Here is a 13,197-nt window from a genome sequence, read left to right as displayed (position 1 = left end):
TTGGCAAAGATGATGGAGAGCGGTCCAGCAATGACTTCAGCCAGCTCCCTCAGCACCCGCGGGTGCATCCCATCTGGACCCATGGATTTATGGATGTCCAGATTGCTTAACTGGTCCCTAACCCAGTCCTCATCAACTGAGGCAAACTCCTCCATTGCCCTGCCTTCCTCTGGGGCCTCAGGGGTACGGGGCTCCTCAGGACAGCCTCCGGCAGAGTAGGCAGAGACAAAGAAGGCATTCAGTAATTCTGCCTTCTCTGTATCTTCTGTCACCAGGGCACCCACCCCATTCATCAGTGGGCCTACATTGCCTCTGGTGTTAGTTTTATCTGCCATGTATTTGAAGAACCTCTTCCTGTTGTCCTTGACCCCTCTTGCCAGGTTTAACTCTAAGGAGGCCTTAGCTTTCCTAGTTGCCTCCCTACATCCTCTGACAACAGCCTTATATTCTTCCCAACACATAGTTCTAACACATAGACTCAGCAGCAAACAGTTATCAGGGGAAGAAGAATCCTGACAGTTTGCACCGTGACGGATACTGGCCTCATCTGAAAGTTTGTCTCCGGAGCCTCAGGACACAGACTCTGGAGTGAATGGTTATCAGGGAGGAGAAGACAGATACAGGCACCTGGAGGGAAGGTAAGCAGAGTTTGCCTTGGCATATTTCCCCCATGCAGTAAATAATAGAGTGAACCCGCTACCGAATTCTTTTAAGTCGCGCTTCTCTTTAAGAAACCTAAATATTGTTCTGCAGCAAGCAGAACCCTAAATTACTCCCCTGCAACAGACTCAGAGCAATTAAAAACACTAACTCCGTCCCGAGGTGTTACCTTCTTGTTCTCTAAATAAGCCCCAAGACTGACCGTGCTAGCTATGAAAAAGAAAGATTTCTAACTGCATGAGGAAAATGAACTCACTTTGAGTCAAAGCAGCACACAAGCCATTGCTCAGTGTCAACAGTTCAACCAGACACAGGCCATCCAAAGCTGACTTTGTATCCTTTATTTGCCATCAGGAGGGCCTTGCACACAAACTTGTCCCTGGCTCTGTTGGCCGCTCGGTGGGTGAAGGTCATGGGTCCCAGGGCAGGACTCCTTTCTGGTGCTCCTCCAGCCGGATTCGCCAAGGATAAAGCCTTGACACCCAAGTGTGATAAAGCCTGAACGCCCAAGTGTGCTCCTCTGTGGACATGAGTGTTCCTGCCTCAGCTCAACACACATTTTGTTTCCTGTTGGACCTGCCTTATTTCAAAGTCTTGGGGGTTGAAAGCTGGCACAGCAGCACGTGTGCCATTGACAGTCTCCCAGCTTGGCAGGTGTCCACCAAGAGGCATGTGTCTTCAGTCTCGATGGCCATTTCCAGGGAAAACAGCTTGTTTGATCGATCAGGCCCCTGCAGGGAGAACAGAAGAGCTGGGATGCAGACACAACATTTGCCACGAGTCCCGTGGAGCAGGTTGCTCACACGCAGCCCACTGTGAGTTCCCCTGCTGCTGAGCCTGTGGGGATGGTTGGTGGATAAGGGATGAGACCTGAACTACCTGTCTGAAATACAGCTGTCGCCAGCCTCAGTGCAAGTGGAGCCAGGAGCTGGTCCTGCAAACCATCCATCCAGGACACAGGAAGTTTTCAGCAGCTGTGGCTGTTCTGGAACAGGCTGTGCCATGTGCATCCCTGCCTATGAACATCCCTTCTCCTAGAGCTTGAGAAGGAGTTTGAGATCTTGCCGATGGCGATAGGAGGATGGTGGCTTCGGGCGGTGGCTGAGGCTTGGAGCTTGCATTGCCCACGACCAGCGATGGCCACGGGGTGACAGAGGAAGGACTTTCCCTGGGGAAGAGGCACCAGGCAGTGGTTGAGATGGAGGGCGACTTCACCACAGCTTTGGCTGTAGGTGGAAAGTTGTGGGTGAGACAGGAATTATGCGTCTTCCACAGCACAGCCCAGCACAGCCCAGCCCAGCACAGCCCAGCACATGTAAATGGCAGAACAGCATGTTTTTCTCTTTGTTTACTGTTTCTTAGAAAAGTCCTGTTTTGGTAGCAAGTACAGGCAGAATGTCAGACAAAGTGTCTGATTGCATGGGAAGATATAGGGACATTGACTTGGCTATGTAAAGCCTGACTGCTCCTGAAGTTGAGTCTTTTTTTCTCTTCCCTTTTTTTTTTTTTTTTTTAGAGAAGGTCTCAGGGGGAGGGACATGGATGATTTATGTTCATAGATCCTAAAATATACATTGTAGCCGTCAAGAGAGAATATGCCTTTGTCATGTATCTATTCATTTTGGAACACGGTGAATCCAATCTGCTGATCCATAGCCCATGGAGTTCAATAGACACCTTTGGCTTTTCTCCTTTGGCTCAAGAGCTCGATGACACCTCCTGTCACTGGGAGGTGCCCTCTGCGGGGAGGACGGCACGCTGCCCCAGCCCATCCAGGTAAGCAGCCTGGACAGGGGCTCCCCAGCCCTCCCTCCAGATGCTGCACAGAGATGCTGGGTGTCCCCAGGGGCTCCCGAGATGGGGAACTGGGCCCTTCAGCTGCAGCTCATGTTTCTGCTCCCAACCCCTTTGCGAGAGGAGGGAGTCTAGCCTGGGTTAGAGCTCCGGCTCTGGCCAGCACAGTTTAAAGTCATCTCTTCAGCCAAACATCTGTTCCCCTGCCTCTCCTGCAGGAGCTGCTGGCTGTCCTACATCGCGAAGGACCATCAACGGAAGGGATATTCCGCAGAGCTGCCAACGGGACAGCGCTTCGGGAGCTGCGCGAGGCCCTGGACCGTGGCCTGGACGTCGACATGGGAAGCCAACCTGCAGATCTGTTGGCCGTCATCTTGAAGGTGAGCGCTTCTGACCTGCAGATGGAGGAGCTCCTGGCTGGGCTGGCATGTTCTAGGGCTCACCTGGAGCCCTTGCCATTGCAGGACTTCCTCAGAAACATCCCCTCCAAGCTCCTCGTGATCGACCTGTATGAGGAGTGGATGTCAGCCATGGAGAAGTCCAGCACGGAGGAGAAGATAGAGGAGCTGAAAGTGTAAGTGCAGGCAGTAGTCTGCCTGTTGAGCAGGAGCCCTGACTGCTGGACTAGACCACCTGGAAAACGGTGGGAGAGATCTGCTTTATTCACCTTGTGTTCCTTTTTCCTTAGGGTGGCCAAGAACTTACCTGCGGCCAATCTCCTCCTCCTGAAGGAGCTGCTGAACCTCCTGCAGCACATCGGCCACAACGCAGCCACCAGCAAGATGAGCCTTAACAACCTGGCCATCTGCGTTGGGCCCAACCTGCTGAGCCCACCCGAGGAGGAGCTGCTCCCGCTGGAGGCCATGCTGGAGGTCACGCAGAAGGTACGCTGTCTGGAGCAGCCGGCTGCAGCCTTCCCGGCCCATCAGAGCTTGGCTGCTCGCAGCTCTCGGGATGCCTTCTCCTCCCTGGAGCCAATGCTGGTGGGGTGGCTGCCTGGAAGAGCAGCCCCACAGCCACAGCCTTCTGCGCAGAGGCGAGGCTCGGGAGCGGGAAAGGCTGCTTGGTGCCTTTTCAGGCAGCTGGGTTGAGACCAAGGCTTTGACGTGTGCAGGTGAACGTGCTGGTGGAGTTTATGATCGACAACTACGGTGACATCTTTGGGGAGGAGGCAGCTGGTCCATCTGCCAAGGAGTCACCGGCACCCATGGACAGATCGGCAGGTAAGGGGAGAGACTGAGGGCTGTCAGAGACTGGGGTTGAGACACAAGAAACTTCAGCGTCATGGGGACAACTGGTGTAGGGCTTTGGCATGGCTTTGCTTTGTGTGCTGCTTCATTCCAAAAAGTCACTTTGCGGTACATGCTTTTTCTTTCTAGATGGGCATGTGGAAGAGCAAAGTGGCCCTGCAGGCAGAGCAGACGATGACCATCAGGTAAAATCCTTTCTGGATGCCCCCCTCTCTGCTGGACAACCTCAAAGAAGCTGGGGGAGACACAGTGCTGGAGGGGAAACGGCAGAGGTATGGCAGCTCCGCAAACACCGGGACAACGTGTCTCGGGTCAGAGGTTTGTTTCTGGTGAGGCCAAGGAGCTGCCGTGCCTCCTCCTGGCAGCTGATTCCTGATGCATTTAGGATTCCTGCTTTCCACAAAATGATACATTGTAAGGAAAACAAACTGTGAATGATGTAAACCAGCATCTCCTTGGTAGAGCTAAGGTGGCGATTTGGCAGTAAGTCACTTCCTACTCCAAGTCACCTCTTGCCACATTTTAACTCCCAAATTTCTGCTTTAGGCACCTCCATCTTTCCCTCCAACCACCGTCGAGAGTGCGGCAGAGTCCCTGGGGCGCCCGGAACAGCTGCGGAGCCTTTCAGAGGAAAGAAGGTAAAATGAGCTCCCTTTAGTTCAAATAAGAACTGTCTCCAGTGGATCACGGCTTGCCCTATCTCATCACACTGTGCGATGGAAAGGTCTGCAGGGTCTCCCCAAGATGAGGGAAAGAGACGAAACCAGAAGAGAAAACAGGCCTGCGGAGATGAGAGTGACAGCCACATGGAGGTGAAGAGGAGAAGGAGAAATAACATGTTTGGGGATAGAAAACTAAGAAGACGCAGGAAGGTGCGGAGGCTCAGGAAGCCCAGGTACATACCAGGCTCTGCTGCCCATCTTTCCCAGCTCTCAGCACTTCTCTCAGTCTGTCCAACTCACTGGCAAGGGACGGCGAGGGATGGTGGTGTGCGGGCTTGTAAATAAGTGGGTGTCAGCTCCCCAGGGGCTCCTGATGGAGCCCTGCGGTGTGCCACAGGGGCACTGGGCATCTCTGCACAGGCACAGGTCTCTCAGGGCATCACCCACGGGGATGAGGTGCCAGAGCCATCCCGGAGCCACTGCAGCCACAGCTCTCTCTGCTGGGCTGTCCACAATTCCTTGTAAACGCTGTTCCCCAAGGAAAGGGGAACCAAGTCTTGCCTGTTCCTGCCTTTGTGCGTTTATCAGTGCTTCCTGACTCTCTCGTTGCAGGTCCCGTTTTCCTGTTAAGAGTTGAAATCCTGTGACTGGTGTTGTTGGTGTTCATAATAAAGTGTTTTTGAAGTCACAAGAAAGTGGTTTTAAAATGTTCACTCCCCCGCAGTTGATGTTCCCAATAAAGTGGTTTTTTTTCTCTGTTCTGACTATGTCTGCTGTATGATCTTTTGGACTGGGGCGATGTGATTTGGCAATGCATGCTCGGGCAGGAGGTTGGGACCATCCCTTGTGCCAGCATCCTTGCCAGCGGCATCAGGGCTGAGTTCAGGTGCCTGAGGAGTCAAACCGCAGCACAGTCACACAGGGGGTGGAGGCCGGACAGGACCTCTGGAGGTGGGAGTGTTCCCTCAGCTCCTGCTGGCATTGTGGGCACCACACAGCTCCTGCTAAGGCCTGACGTGTGCTGGGAGCAGCGCCGTGAGCTCAGGGCGAGGGCAACACGTCGGCACACACGGTGGCCAGGAAGGGCTGAAGGTCCTTGTGCAGCCACCGTCACCTGCAGCTTGCTGTCCTCTGCAGCTGCCGTCCTTGCATCCTGATTGTCGGGCAGTTTCTTCACAATCCATCCCTCATGGCAATGGGATAAAGCAAACCACCACGCTGGGCAGCACAAATACGGTGGCTCACCCTAAAAGCTTTAGAAACGGCTCCAAAAGCAGCCGGAGTGCTGAGGGTTTTGTGCGTCCTGGTGTGATACAGGAGACGCCTGCAGCCTGACAGAAGAGGAAGGACGGGCACTCTCACCATGGAGAAACCAACTCTTTGGCTCACAGGCTGTCGTGGTTGAAGGCTGGCCGGCAGCTGAGCACCACACGGCCGCTCGCTCCCTCCCCACCACGGGGATGGTGGGGAGAATGGGAGGGCAAAATGAAGAAAACTCCTGGAATGAGGTAACAACAGTTTAGTCATTAAATTACAAACGATCAACTAGAAAAAAGCCAGCCAGGAAGACCATTAAACACTGAACCCAAAGCCGTTGCTCCCTGGAATGTCAAATAGACAAAAGATCCTTTCGGAAATGTCTCTGATTTCCTGCATTTTTCCTGAAGAGAGCTGTTTTTTCACTTTCTTAATGGCTTCTCTTTGAATCAAGGTGTCGTAATGTAACCCAAGCTGGCAGTATAACCACGATAGCCGCTCACTCACTCTCCCCCTCTCACCCATAAATACGGGAGACAATCAAAAGGGAAGGATAAACTTGTGGATTAAGATAAACACAGTGTAATAATGTAAAAAAGTAACACTAATATGCTACTGCTACTACCCATGCTACAAAATTGAAAGAGAATATAAGAAATACTCTATGCAATTCCTCACAACCTCTGTCCCCACCGAGCAGACACTCTCTGGAAGCAGCACCTGGTCCTGACCAGCCGATCCCGGAGACAGAAGAGAGAAAAAGGAAGAAAAGCTCTGTGGTGGGTGCACTGAACCCCTCCCCAGCCAAACCAGCAGCAGTTTGGTCCAGGCTCCAGAGGAGGGAAGGGCCTGAGCCGCAGCCAGGCCAAGAACTCCTTCCAGGAGACCCACGGGGAAGCACAACGGCACACTGAACGCCGCTGGCTTGTGGGCGCAGGGAGGCTCGTGCAGACTTTTCCTGCTGTATGCAATTTGACTATGTGTCGACCACTTCATTCGATAAATACGACAGCCTGGATGAGCCCACTTTGAGCTCTCCCTGCTAAATAAGTGAGCTGTATGGCAATGGTTTCACTCCTCCGAGGCCAGTGGATGAGCCCAATTCAACTTCAATATTGATCATTTAGCTTAGGTAGATGCACACCAAATGTAATAGATTATTTAGAGATACAAGGTTGTATGATTTCTAATATACTCTTTGATTCATGTTACCTGGTAAACTTGATTTGCTAAAATTTTAAGCTCGTATTTACCAAAAGCAACTGCAGACTCCCCTAAATGCCTGCAAGATAAAGCCTAGCTTGCATTTTGCTTGGAAAAATGGAACCGACTGGGAAAACAACGATCCAAGGCTAACGCAGAGACATCACAGACATCTGCATGTGGGGCCTATTTTGCACTTCTCGGAGAAGAAAGGATTTATCCAGGCAAAACGGCACCTTCGAGGATATGCACCAAAACCAATTTCTACAACTGAACAAAACAGAGGCCCACGTGGAGTTAGGGAAAAAGGGTCCAATGGGGAGCAAAGGACGTGGTGGTGAAATATTGCTATTGGGCTGAATCCTGGTGTGAACGGTCTGCAAAGATATAAAAATTTGTGGTTTTCTATGCTTGGGCACAGGTACCCAGCTTAAGCCAGCCCTTCTGCTATTCTACTCCATTACATTTTTTGTTTTCCTAAGAAATTTGTCTCCTGAAAGTCTGCTCTGCATACGGTTATTGGGCAACTGCAAGTTTACTGCTGGAGTTCTAACACATAGACTCAGCAGCAAACAGTTATCAGGGGAAGAAGAATCCTGACAGTTTGCACCGTGACGGATACTGGCCTCAGCTGAAAGTTTGTCTCCGGAGCCCCAGGACACAGACTCTGGAGTGACCGGTTATCAGGGAGGGGAAGACAGATACAGGCACCTGGAGGGAAAGTAAGCAGAGTTTGCCTTGGCATATTTCCCCCATGCAGTAAATAATAGAGTGAACCCGCTACCGAATTCTTTTAAGTTGCGCTTCTCTTTAAGAAAGCTAAATATTGTTCTGCAGCAAGCAGAACCCTAAATTACTCCCCTGCGACAGACTCAGAGTAATTAAAAACACTAACTCCGTCCCGAGGTGTTACCTTCTTGTTCTCTAAATAAGCCCCAATACTGACCGTGCTAGCTATGAAAAAGAAAGATTTCTAACTGCGTGAGGAAAATGAACTCGCTTCCAGTCAAACCAGCACACAAGCCATTGCTCAGTGTCAACAGTTCAACCAGACACAGGCCATCCAAAGCTGACTTTGTATCCTTTATTTGCCATCAGGAGGGCCTTGCACACAAACTTGTCCCTGGCTCTGTTGGCCGCTCGGTGGGTGAAGGTCATGGGTCCCAGGGCAGGACTCCTTTCTGGTGCTCCTCCAGCCGGATTCGCCAAGGATAAAGCCTTGACACCCAAGTGTGATAAAGCCTGAACGCCCAAGTGTGCTCCTCTATGGACATGAGTGTTCCTGCCTCAGCTCAACACACATTTCGTTTCCTGTTGGACCTGCCTTATTTCAAAGTCTTGGGGGTTGAAAGCTGGCACAGCAGCACGTGTGCCATTGACAGTCTCCCAGCTTGGCAGGTGTCCACCAAGAAGCATGTGTCTTTACTCTCGACGGCCATTTCCAGGGAAAACAGCTTGTTTGATTGATCAGGCCCCTGCAGGGAGAACAGAAGAGCTGGGATGCAGACACAACATTTTCCACGAGTCCCGTGGAGCAGGTTGCTCACACGCAGCCCACTGTGAGTTCCCCTGCTGCTGAGCCTGTGGGGATGGTTGGAGGATAAGGGATGAGACCTGAACTACCTGTCTGAAATACAGCTGTCGCCAGCCTCGGTGCAAGTGGAGCCAGGAGCTGGTCCTGCAAACCATCCATCCAGGACACAGGAAGTTTTCAGCAGCTGTGGCTGTTCTGGAACAGGCTGTGCCATGTGCATCCCTGTCTATGAACATCCCTTCTCCTAGAGCTTGAGAAGGAGGTTGAGATCTTGGCGATGGCGATAGGAGGATGGTGGCTTCGGGCGGTGGCTGAGGCTTGGGGCTTGCGTTGCCCACGACCAGCGATGGTCACGGGGTGACAGAGGAAGGACTTTCCCTGGGGAAGAGGCACCAGGCAGTGGTTGAGATGGAGGGCGACTTCACCACAGCTTTGGCTGTAGGTGGAAAGTTGTGGGTGAGACAGGAATTATGCGTCTTCCACAGCCCAGCCCAGCACAGCCCAGCACATGTAAATGGCAGAACAGCATGTTTTTCTCTTTGTTTACTGTTTCTTAGAAAAGTCCTGTTTTGGTAGCAAGTACAGGCAGAATGTCAGACAAAGTGTCTGATTGCATGGGAAGATATAGGGACATTTACTTGGCTATGTAAAGCCTGACTGCTCCTGAAGTTGAGTCTTTTTTTCTCTTCCCTTTTTTTTTTTTTTTTTTAGAGAAGGTCTCAGGGGGAGGGACACGGATGATTTATGTTCATAGATCCTAAAATATACATTGTAGCCGTCAAGAGAGAATATGCCTTTGTCATGTATCTATTCATTTTGGAACACGGTGAATCCAATCTGCTGATCCATAGCCCATGGAGTTCAATAGACACCTTTGGCTTTTCTCCTTTGGCTCAAGAGCTCGATGACACCTCCTGTCACTGGGGTTGGCATCATTAATGCCGATAATCTGCTCTCTACCGTCTCCTAATCTCCGCTGCCTCCTCTCTAGTGATCTGTGCGACAATCCAATCCCATCCCATGGTACAGAGAACATCAGCACCGTGTAGAGGGGTGACGTCCAAATGAAAGATGAGAGAGTTTGAAGAGCTTTTCATAACCTGCAGGAACAAAACGGGGAAGCAGTGACCTGGAAGCTGGGGCAGAGTGTCCCCTCAGACAGCTGGCAGGTGGCACACAAGTGCGGGCAGAGGGTGGTGCTGCCAAGCAGAAGGACCCGGACAGGCTGGAGAAAGGGGCTGACGGGAATGTCCTGCCTTTTAGCACGGGAAGAGCAAGGGCCTGCACGTGGGGAGGAAAAGCCCTTGTCCCAGGCTACGCTGGGGGACACCCATCTGGACAGCAGCTGTGCAGAGCCCCGGGGTCATGGTGGAGCCCCAGGGCAGGGATTTGGAGGCAGCAAAGTGCCCTTGGGGCAAAGGCGGCTCCTGGGCTGCAGTAGGCAAAGCATGGGCAGCAGGTGGAGGGAGGTGGTCCTTCCCCTGGGCTGTGTCCTGCTCGGGGCTCCCCAGTGCAAGGCAGCCATGGCCATAGTGGAGAGAACCCCCAGGCCAGTGCCCCCCAGGCCCCTCCCACTTTCCGTTGGGCTGGGGCTGTTGGGCAGTTGGAGCCACCAGCCAGAAGAGACGGCAGGACGGAGCTGTGCTGGCACCCAGCAGCGCTGCCAGGAGGCAGAGTCTGGCCCCGCAGCGCTGCCCCGGCACCGGCACCGGCACCAGCACCAGCACCCGCGTCGCGTCCTCGCTGTGGCCGTCTGCGCCGCGTCCTTGGTGCACGGCCAGGGTCCTCCTGTCCCGGGCGGGATGGGCCAGGCCAACTGCTGCTGCGGCTCCAGGTGGGCTCCCCCCGCGGCTCGGGGACACGCGGGCACGGCCGGGCCCCGCAGCAGCGGCATTTCTCATGCCCGCCGCTCTCTGCTGGGCAGGGAGGCTCTCAGCGACGCCGAGCCGGTGCTGAGCGCGGACGTGCGGCTGACCCGGGGCCGCAAGAGGAGCGAGAGGCGCCTTCTCCTCCTCCAGGAGGAACTGCTCATCGCCAAGTTGCAGTAAGAGCCTCAGAGCCCAGCTGCCTTTCCCCCATCCCTGGCCCTGGGAGCCGGGCAGGGCCACCCTGGCACCAGCCCCAGGTGCTGGATGCACCAATGGCCGTGCCAAGGGCAGGGGGAGACAGGGCTGTGCCCGGGGGGACCCCAAGGCGGGAGGCCACCCGTAGCTCACTGCCTGCATCTCCTCTCTGCAGACGCGGCACCACCCTGCGCCCACAGCTCCGCCTGGCCCTGGACCAGCTGTGGGTGCTGAGCGGCGGGAAGGAAGCGGCGCGGGAGGAAGAAGAGGAGGGAGAGGAGGGCAGCGATGAGGACGGGAGCTGCCTCATCTTCATCTGGCCCAGCGGCTCCTGCGTTGCCCATTTCGGGTGAGTCGTGGTGCCACGTGCCATGACCGGGCAGGAGATGTTCCCAACTGTGCCCACATCAGCCTGGGAATGGCCTCTGCCCTCTGTGCAGAGCCTGGGCAGGGAGGGATGGGGGCATTGCCACGTCCTGCATCCCCTGCTCAGCTCTCGGTGCCCAGAAAGGAAGGGCAAGAGCAATTGCTCTGGCAGGACAGAGGGAGCCAGGGCTTGGGCAGTGCCTCTGTCCTGCCCCACGGGGCTCTGTCCTGTCCCTGTGCCTTCCCCATGGGGCAGGGCTGTGCAGGCACACGGATCTGCCCACAGCTGGGGAGCAGTGGGGCCTGATGCTCTTTCTCCTCTCTTTCTGCAGCTCGCAGGCGCTGAAGGAGCTGTGGCTAGACACACTGCTGGGGTAAGGGAGGGGGATGCTCCAGGTGTAGCCAGATGTGGGAACACAGCTCCCCAGCTGGGGAGAGGTGACCCCGCGGCTGCGGGCAGCTCTCGGGCAGAGCTGCCTGATGAGAGAGAAGAGGTGGCTCGGGGTTCACTCGCCTGTCTCCCTCTCCCCTTCTGGTGCACAGGACACCAGAAGGAGCGAAGAGACCCCGCGTGGAACGGCTGCCATCGCTGAAGCTTGTGGAGAAGGAGCTAAGCCGCCGCCATGCCGTGAGTGTCTGTCTGTCCTGGGCTCTGTCCCCGAGCGCTGCTCCTCCAGCCCAGCAGCAGAGCCATGGCTGCTCACCTGCTTCCCCTCCTTCTCTCTCGCCCAGTGGAGGACCTTCAACGCCAGGAGCCTGGAGAGGCTGATGGAGCGCCAGGCAAAGGTGCGAATGGCTGCCTTTCACCTGCCTCTGGCTGTGCTGGGGGGCCAGGGATGAGCGGCAAAGGGGGTGACGTTGTGGTTGAGGCGGGGAGGGTGCTGCGGTGCCACTCGGGAAGCAGAGAGGGTTGGGGAGCCCCCAGGAACACCAGTACATCCTTGCTGGCACTGCTGGGAGGAAACCTGCTGTGTGAGGCAGAGAACCCGGGAGGGCAGAGGGTCCCAGCTGTGCTGCGCTCAGGCTGCTGGTGCCGGTGGCAGCTCGCCGGTGGCCCTTTGTGCTGCGGGGCTGCTCTCAGCGCAACCTGGTTCTTGCAGGTTGATCCCAAACAAGGGCCTCCACTGGCCCCATCTGAGAATGGAGGGAGACTTGGTCACTCAGCAGGTGAGTTTTGTCAAGAAAGGCATCCTCCTGCAAGCAGTGGAGCTGCACTCACTTGTCCCTTGAGTGTCACCATGCAGGATGGGCAGCCCAAGGGAGGATGTCAGCTGGAGGAGCAAGGACACCCGCTGTCCAGGGGCCGATGGACGTGGTTCTGCGGGGACACGCAGCCTCTGGTGCTGCCCACAGCTTGGAGGAGAGCAGGGCTGGGGCTGCCCCAGGCTGTCCCGCTGGCACGCCAGCTCTCAGGAGCCTCCAAACCGGAGCCGCTGAGCCAGAGCCGCGGCTGCAGCTGCCGCTCCCTGCCTGTCCTGCTGCAGCGCTCACACATGGCGCTGCAGGCAGGGCAGGCAGGGCAGGGCAGGCAGGCTCCATTGACGGGCTCTTGCTCTGTTTTCCTTTGCAGCAGGAGGGAGCAGCAGCAGCAGGAGGAGGGGGCTGCCCTGGCCCTTTGCTCTGCGGCGCAGCCCGGCCGCTGCCCAGGCGCCAGGGCAGGCGGGCTCCGGCTGCAGCAGGGCGCTCTTTGGCCAGCCCCTGGCAGCCCTCTGCGGGGAGGACGGCACGCTGCCCCAGCCCATCCAGGTAAGCAGCCTGGACAGGGGCTCCCCAGCCCTCCCTCCAGATGCTGCACAGAGATGCTGGGTGTCCCCAGGGGCTCCTGAGATGGGGGTTTGGCCTCTTCAGCTGTGAGTCACGCTTCTGCGATGTGAGGCAGTGCTCTGGCCACTGCTGTTGAAAGCATCTCTTCAGCCAAACATCTGTTCCCCTGCCTCTCCTGCAGGAGCTGCTGGCTGTCCTACGTCGGGAAGGACCATCAACAGAGGGGATATTCCGCAGAGCTGCCAGCGGAACAGCGCTTCGGGAGCTGCGCGAGGCCCTGGACCGTGGCCTGGACGTCGACATGGGAAGCCAACCTGCAGATCTGTTGGCCGTCATCTTGAAGGTGAGCGCTTCTGACCTGCAGATGGAGGAGCTCCTGGCTGGGCTGGCATGTTCTAGGGCTCACCTGGAGCCCTTGCCATTGCAGGACTTCCTCAGAAACATCCCCTCCAAGCTCCTCGTGATCGATCTGTACGCGGAGTGGATGTCAGCCATGGAGAAGACCAGCACGGAGGAGAAGATAGAGGAGCTGAAAGCGTAAGTGCAGGCAGCAGTGTGCCTGTTGAGCAGGAGCCCTGTCTGCTGGTCAGGAGCACCTGGAAACTGAGGGCAACATGTGCTTTATTCACCTTATGTTCCTGTTT

At 55.5% G+C, this 13,197-nt stretch overlaps 1 protein-coding gene across 1 annotated transcript; it reads left to right on the top strand.

Annotated features, from left to right (window-relative positions):
* Positions 1 to 592: 592 nt before the first annotated feature.
* LOC135986956 (T-cell activation Rho GTPase-activating protein-like) lies at positions 593 to 9,409 on the top strand. The gene is made up of 9 exons (XM_065631514.1): positions 593 to 638; positions 2,393 to 2,436; positions 2,673 to 2,834; positions 2,919 to 3,028; positions 3,143 to 3,338; positions 3,569 to 3,677; positions 3,834 to 3,889; positions 4,251 to 4,342; positions 9,352 to 9,409. The coding sequence occupies exons 1-9, from the start codon at positions 593 to 595 to the stop codon at positions 9,407 to 9,409; spliced, it is 873 nt and encodes a 290-aa protein (XP_065487586.1).
* Positions 9,410 to 13,197: the final 3,788 nt, after the last annotated feature.

This window comes from Caloenas nicobarica, chromosome 3, assembly GCF_036013445.1.
Source record: "Caloenas nicobarica isolate bCalNic1 chromosome 3, bCalNic1.hap1, whole genome shotgun sequence".
Lineage (NCBI taxonomy): Eukaryota > Metazoa > Chordata > Aves > Columbiformes > Columbidae > Caloenas > Caloenas nicobarica.
This window is presented reverse-complemented; position numbering and strand designations above follow the sequence as displayed.

Bases quoted from the DNA above. Each gene is read 5' to 3' on its own strand.
- LOC135986956 (XM_065631514.1), top strand. From the start codon at position 593: ATGGTTATCAGGGAGGAGAAGACAGATACAGGCACCTGGAGGGAAG. The intron at 2,835-2,918 runs GTGAGCGCTTCT...TTGCCATTGCAG, and splicing joins TGTTGGCCGTCATCTTGAAG to GACTTCCTCAGAAACATCCC. The intron at 4,343-9,351 runs GTAAAATGAGCT...CCTCCTCTCTAG, and splicing joins AGCCTTTCAGAGGAAAGAAG to TGATCTGTGCGACAATCCAA.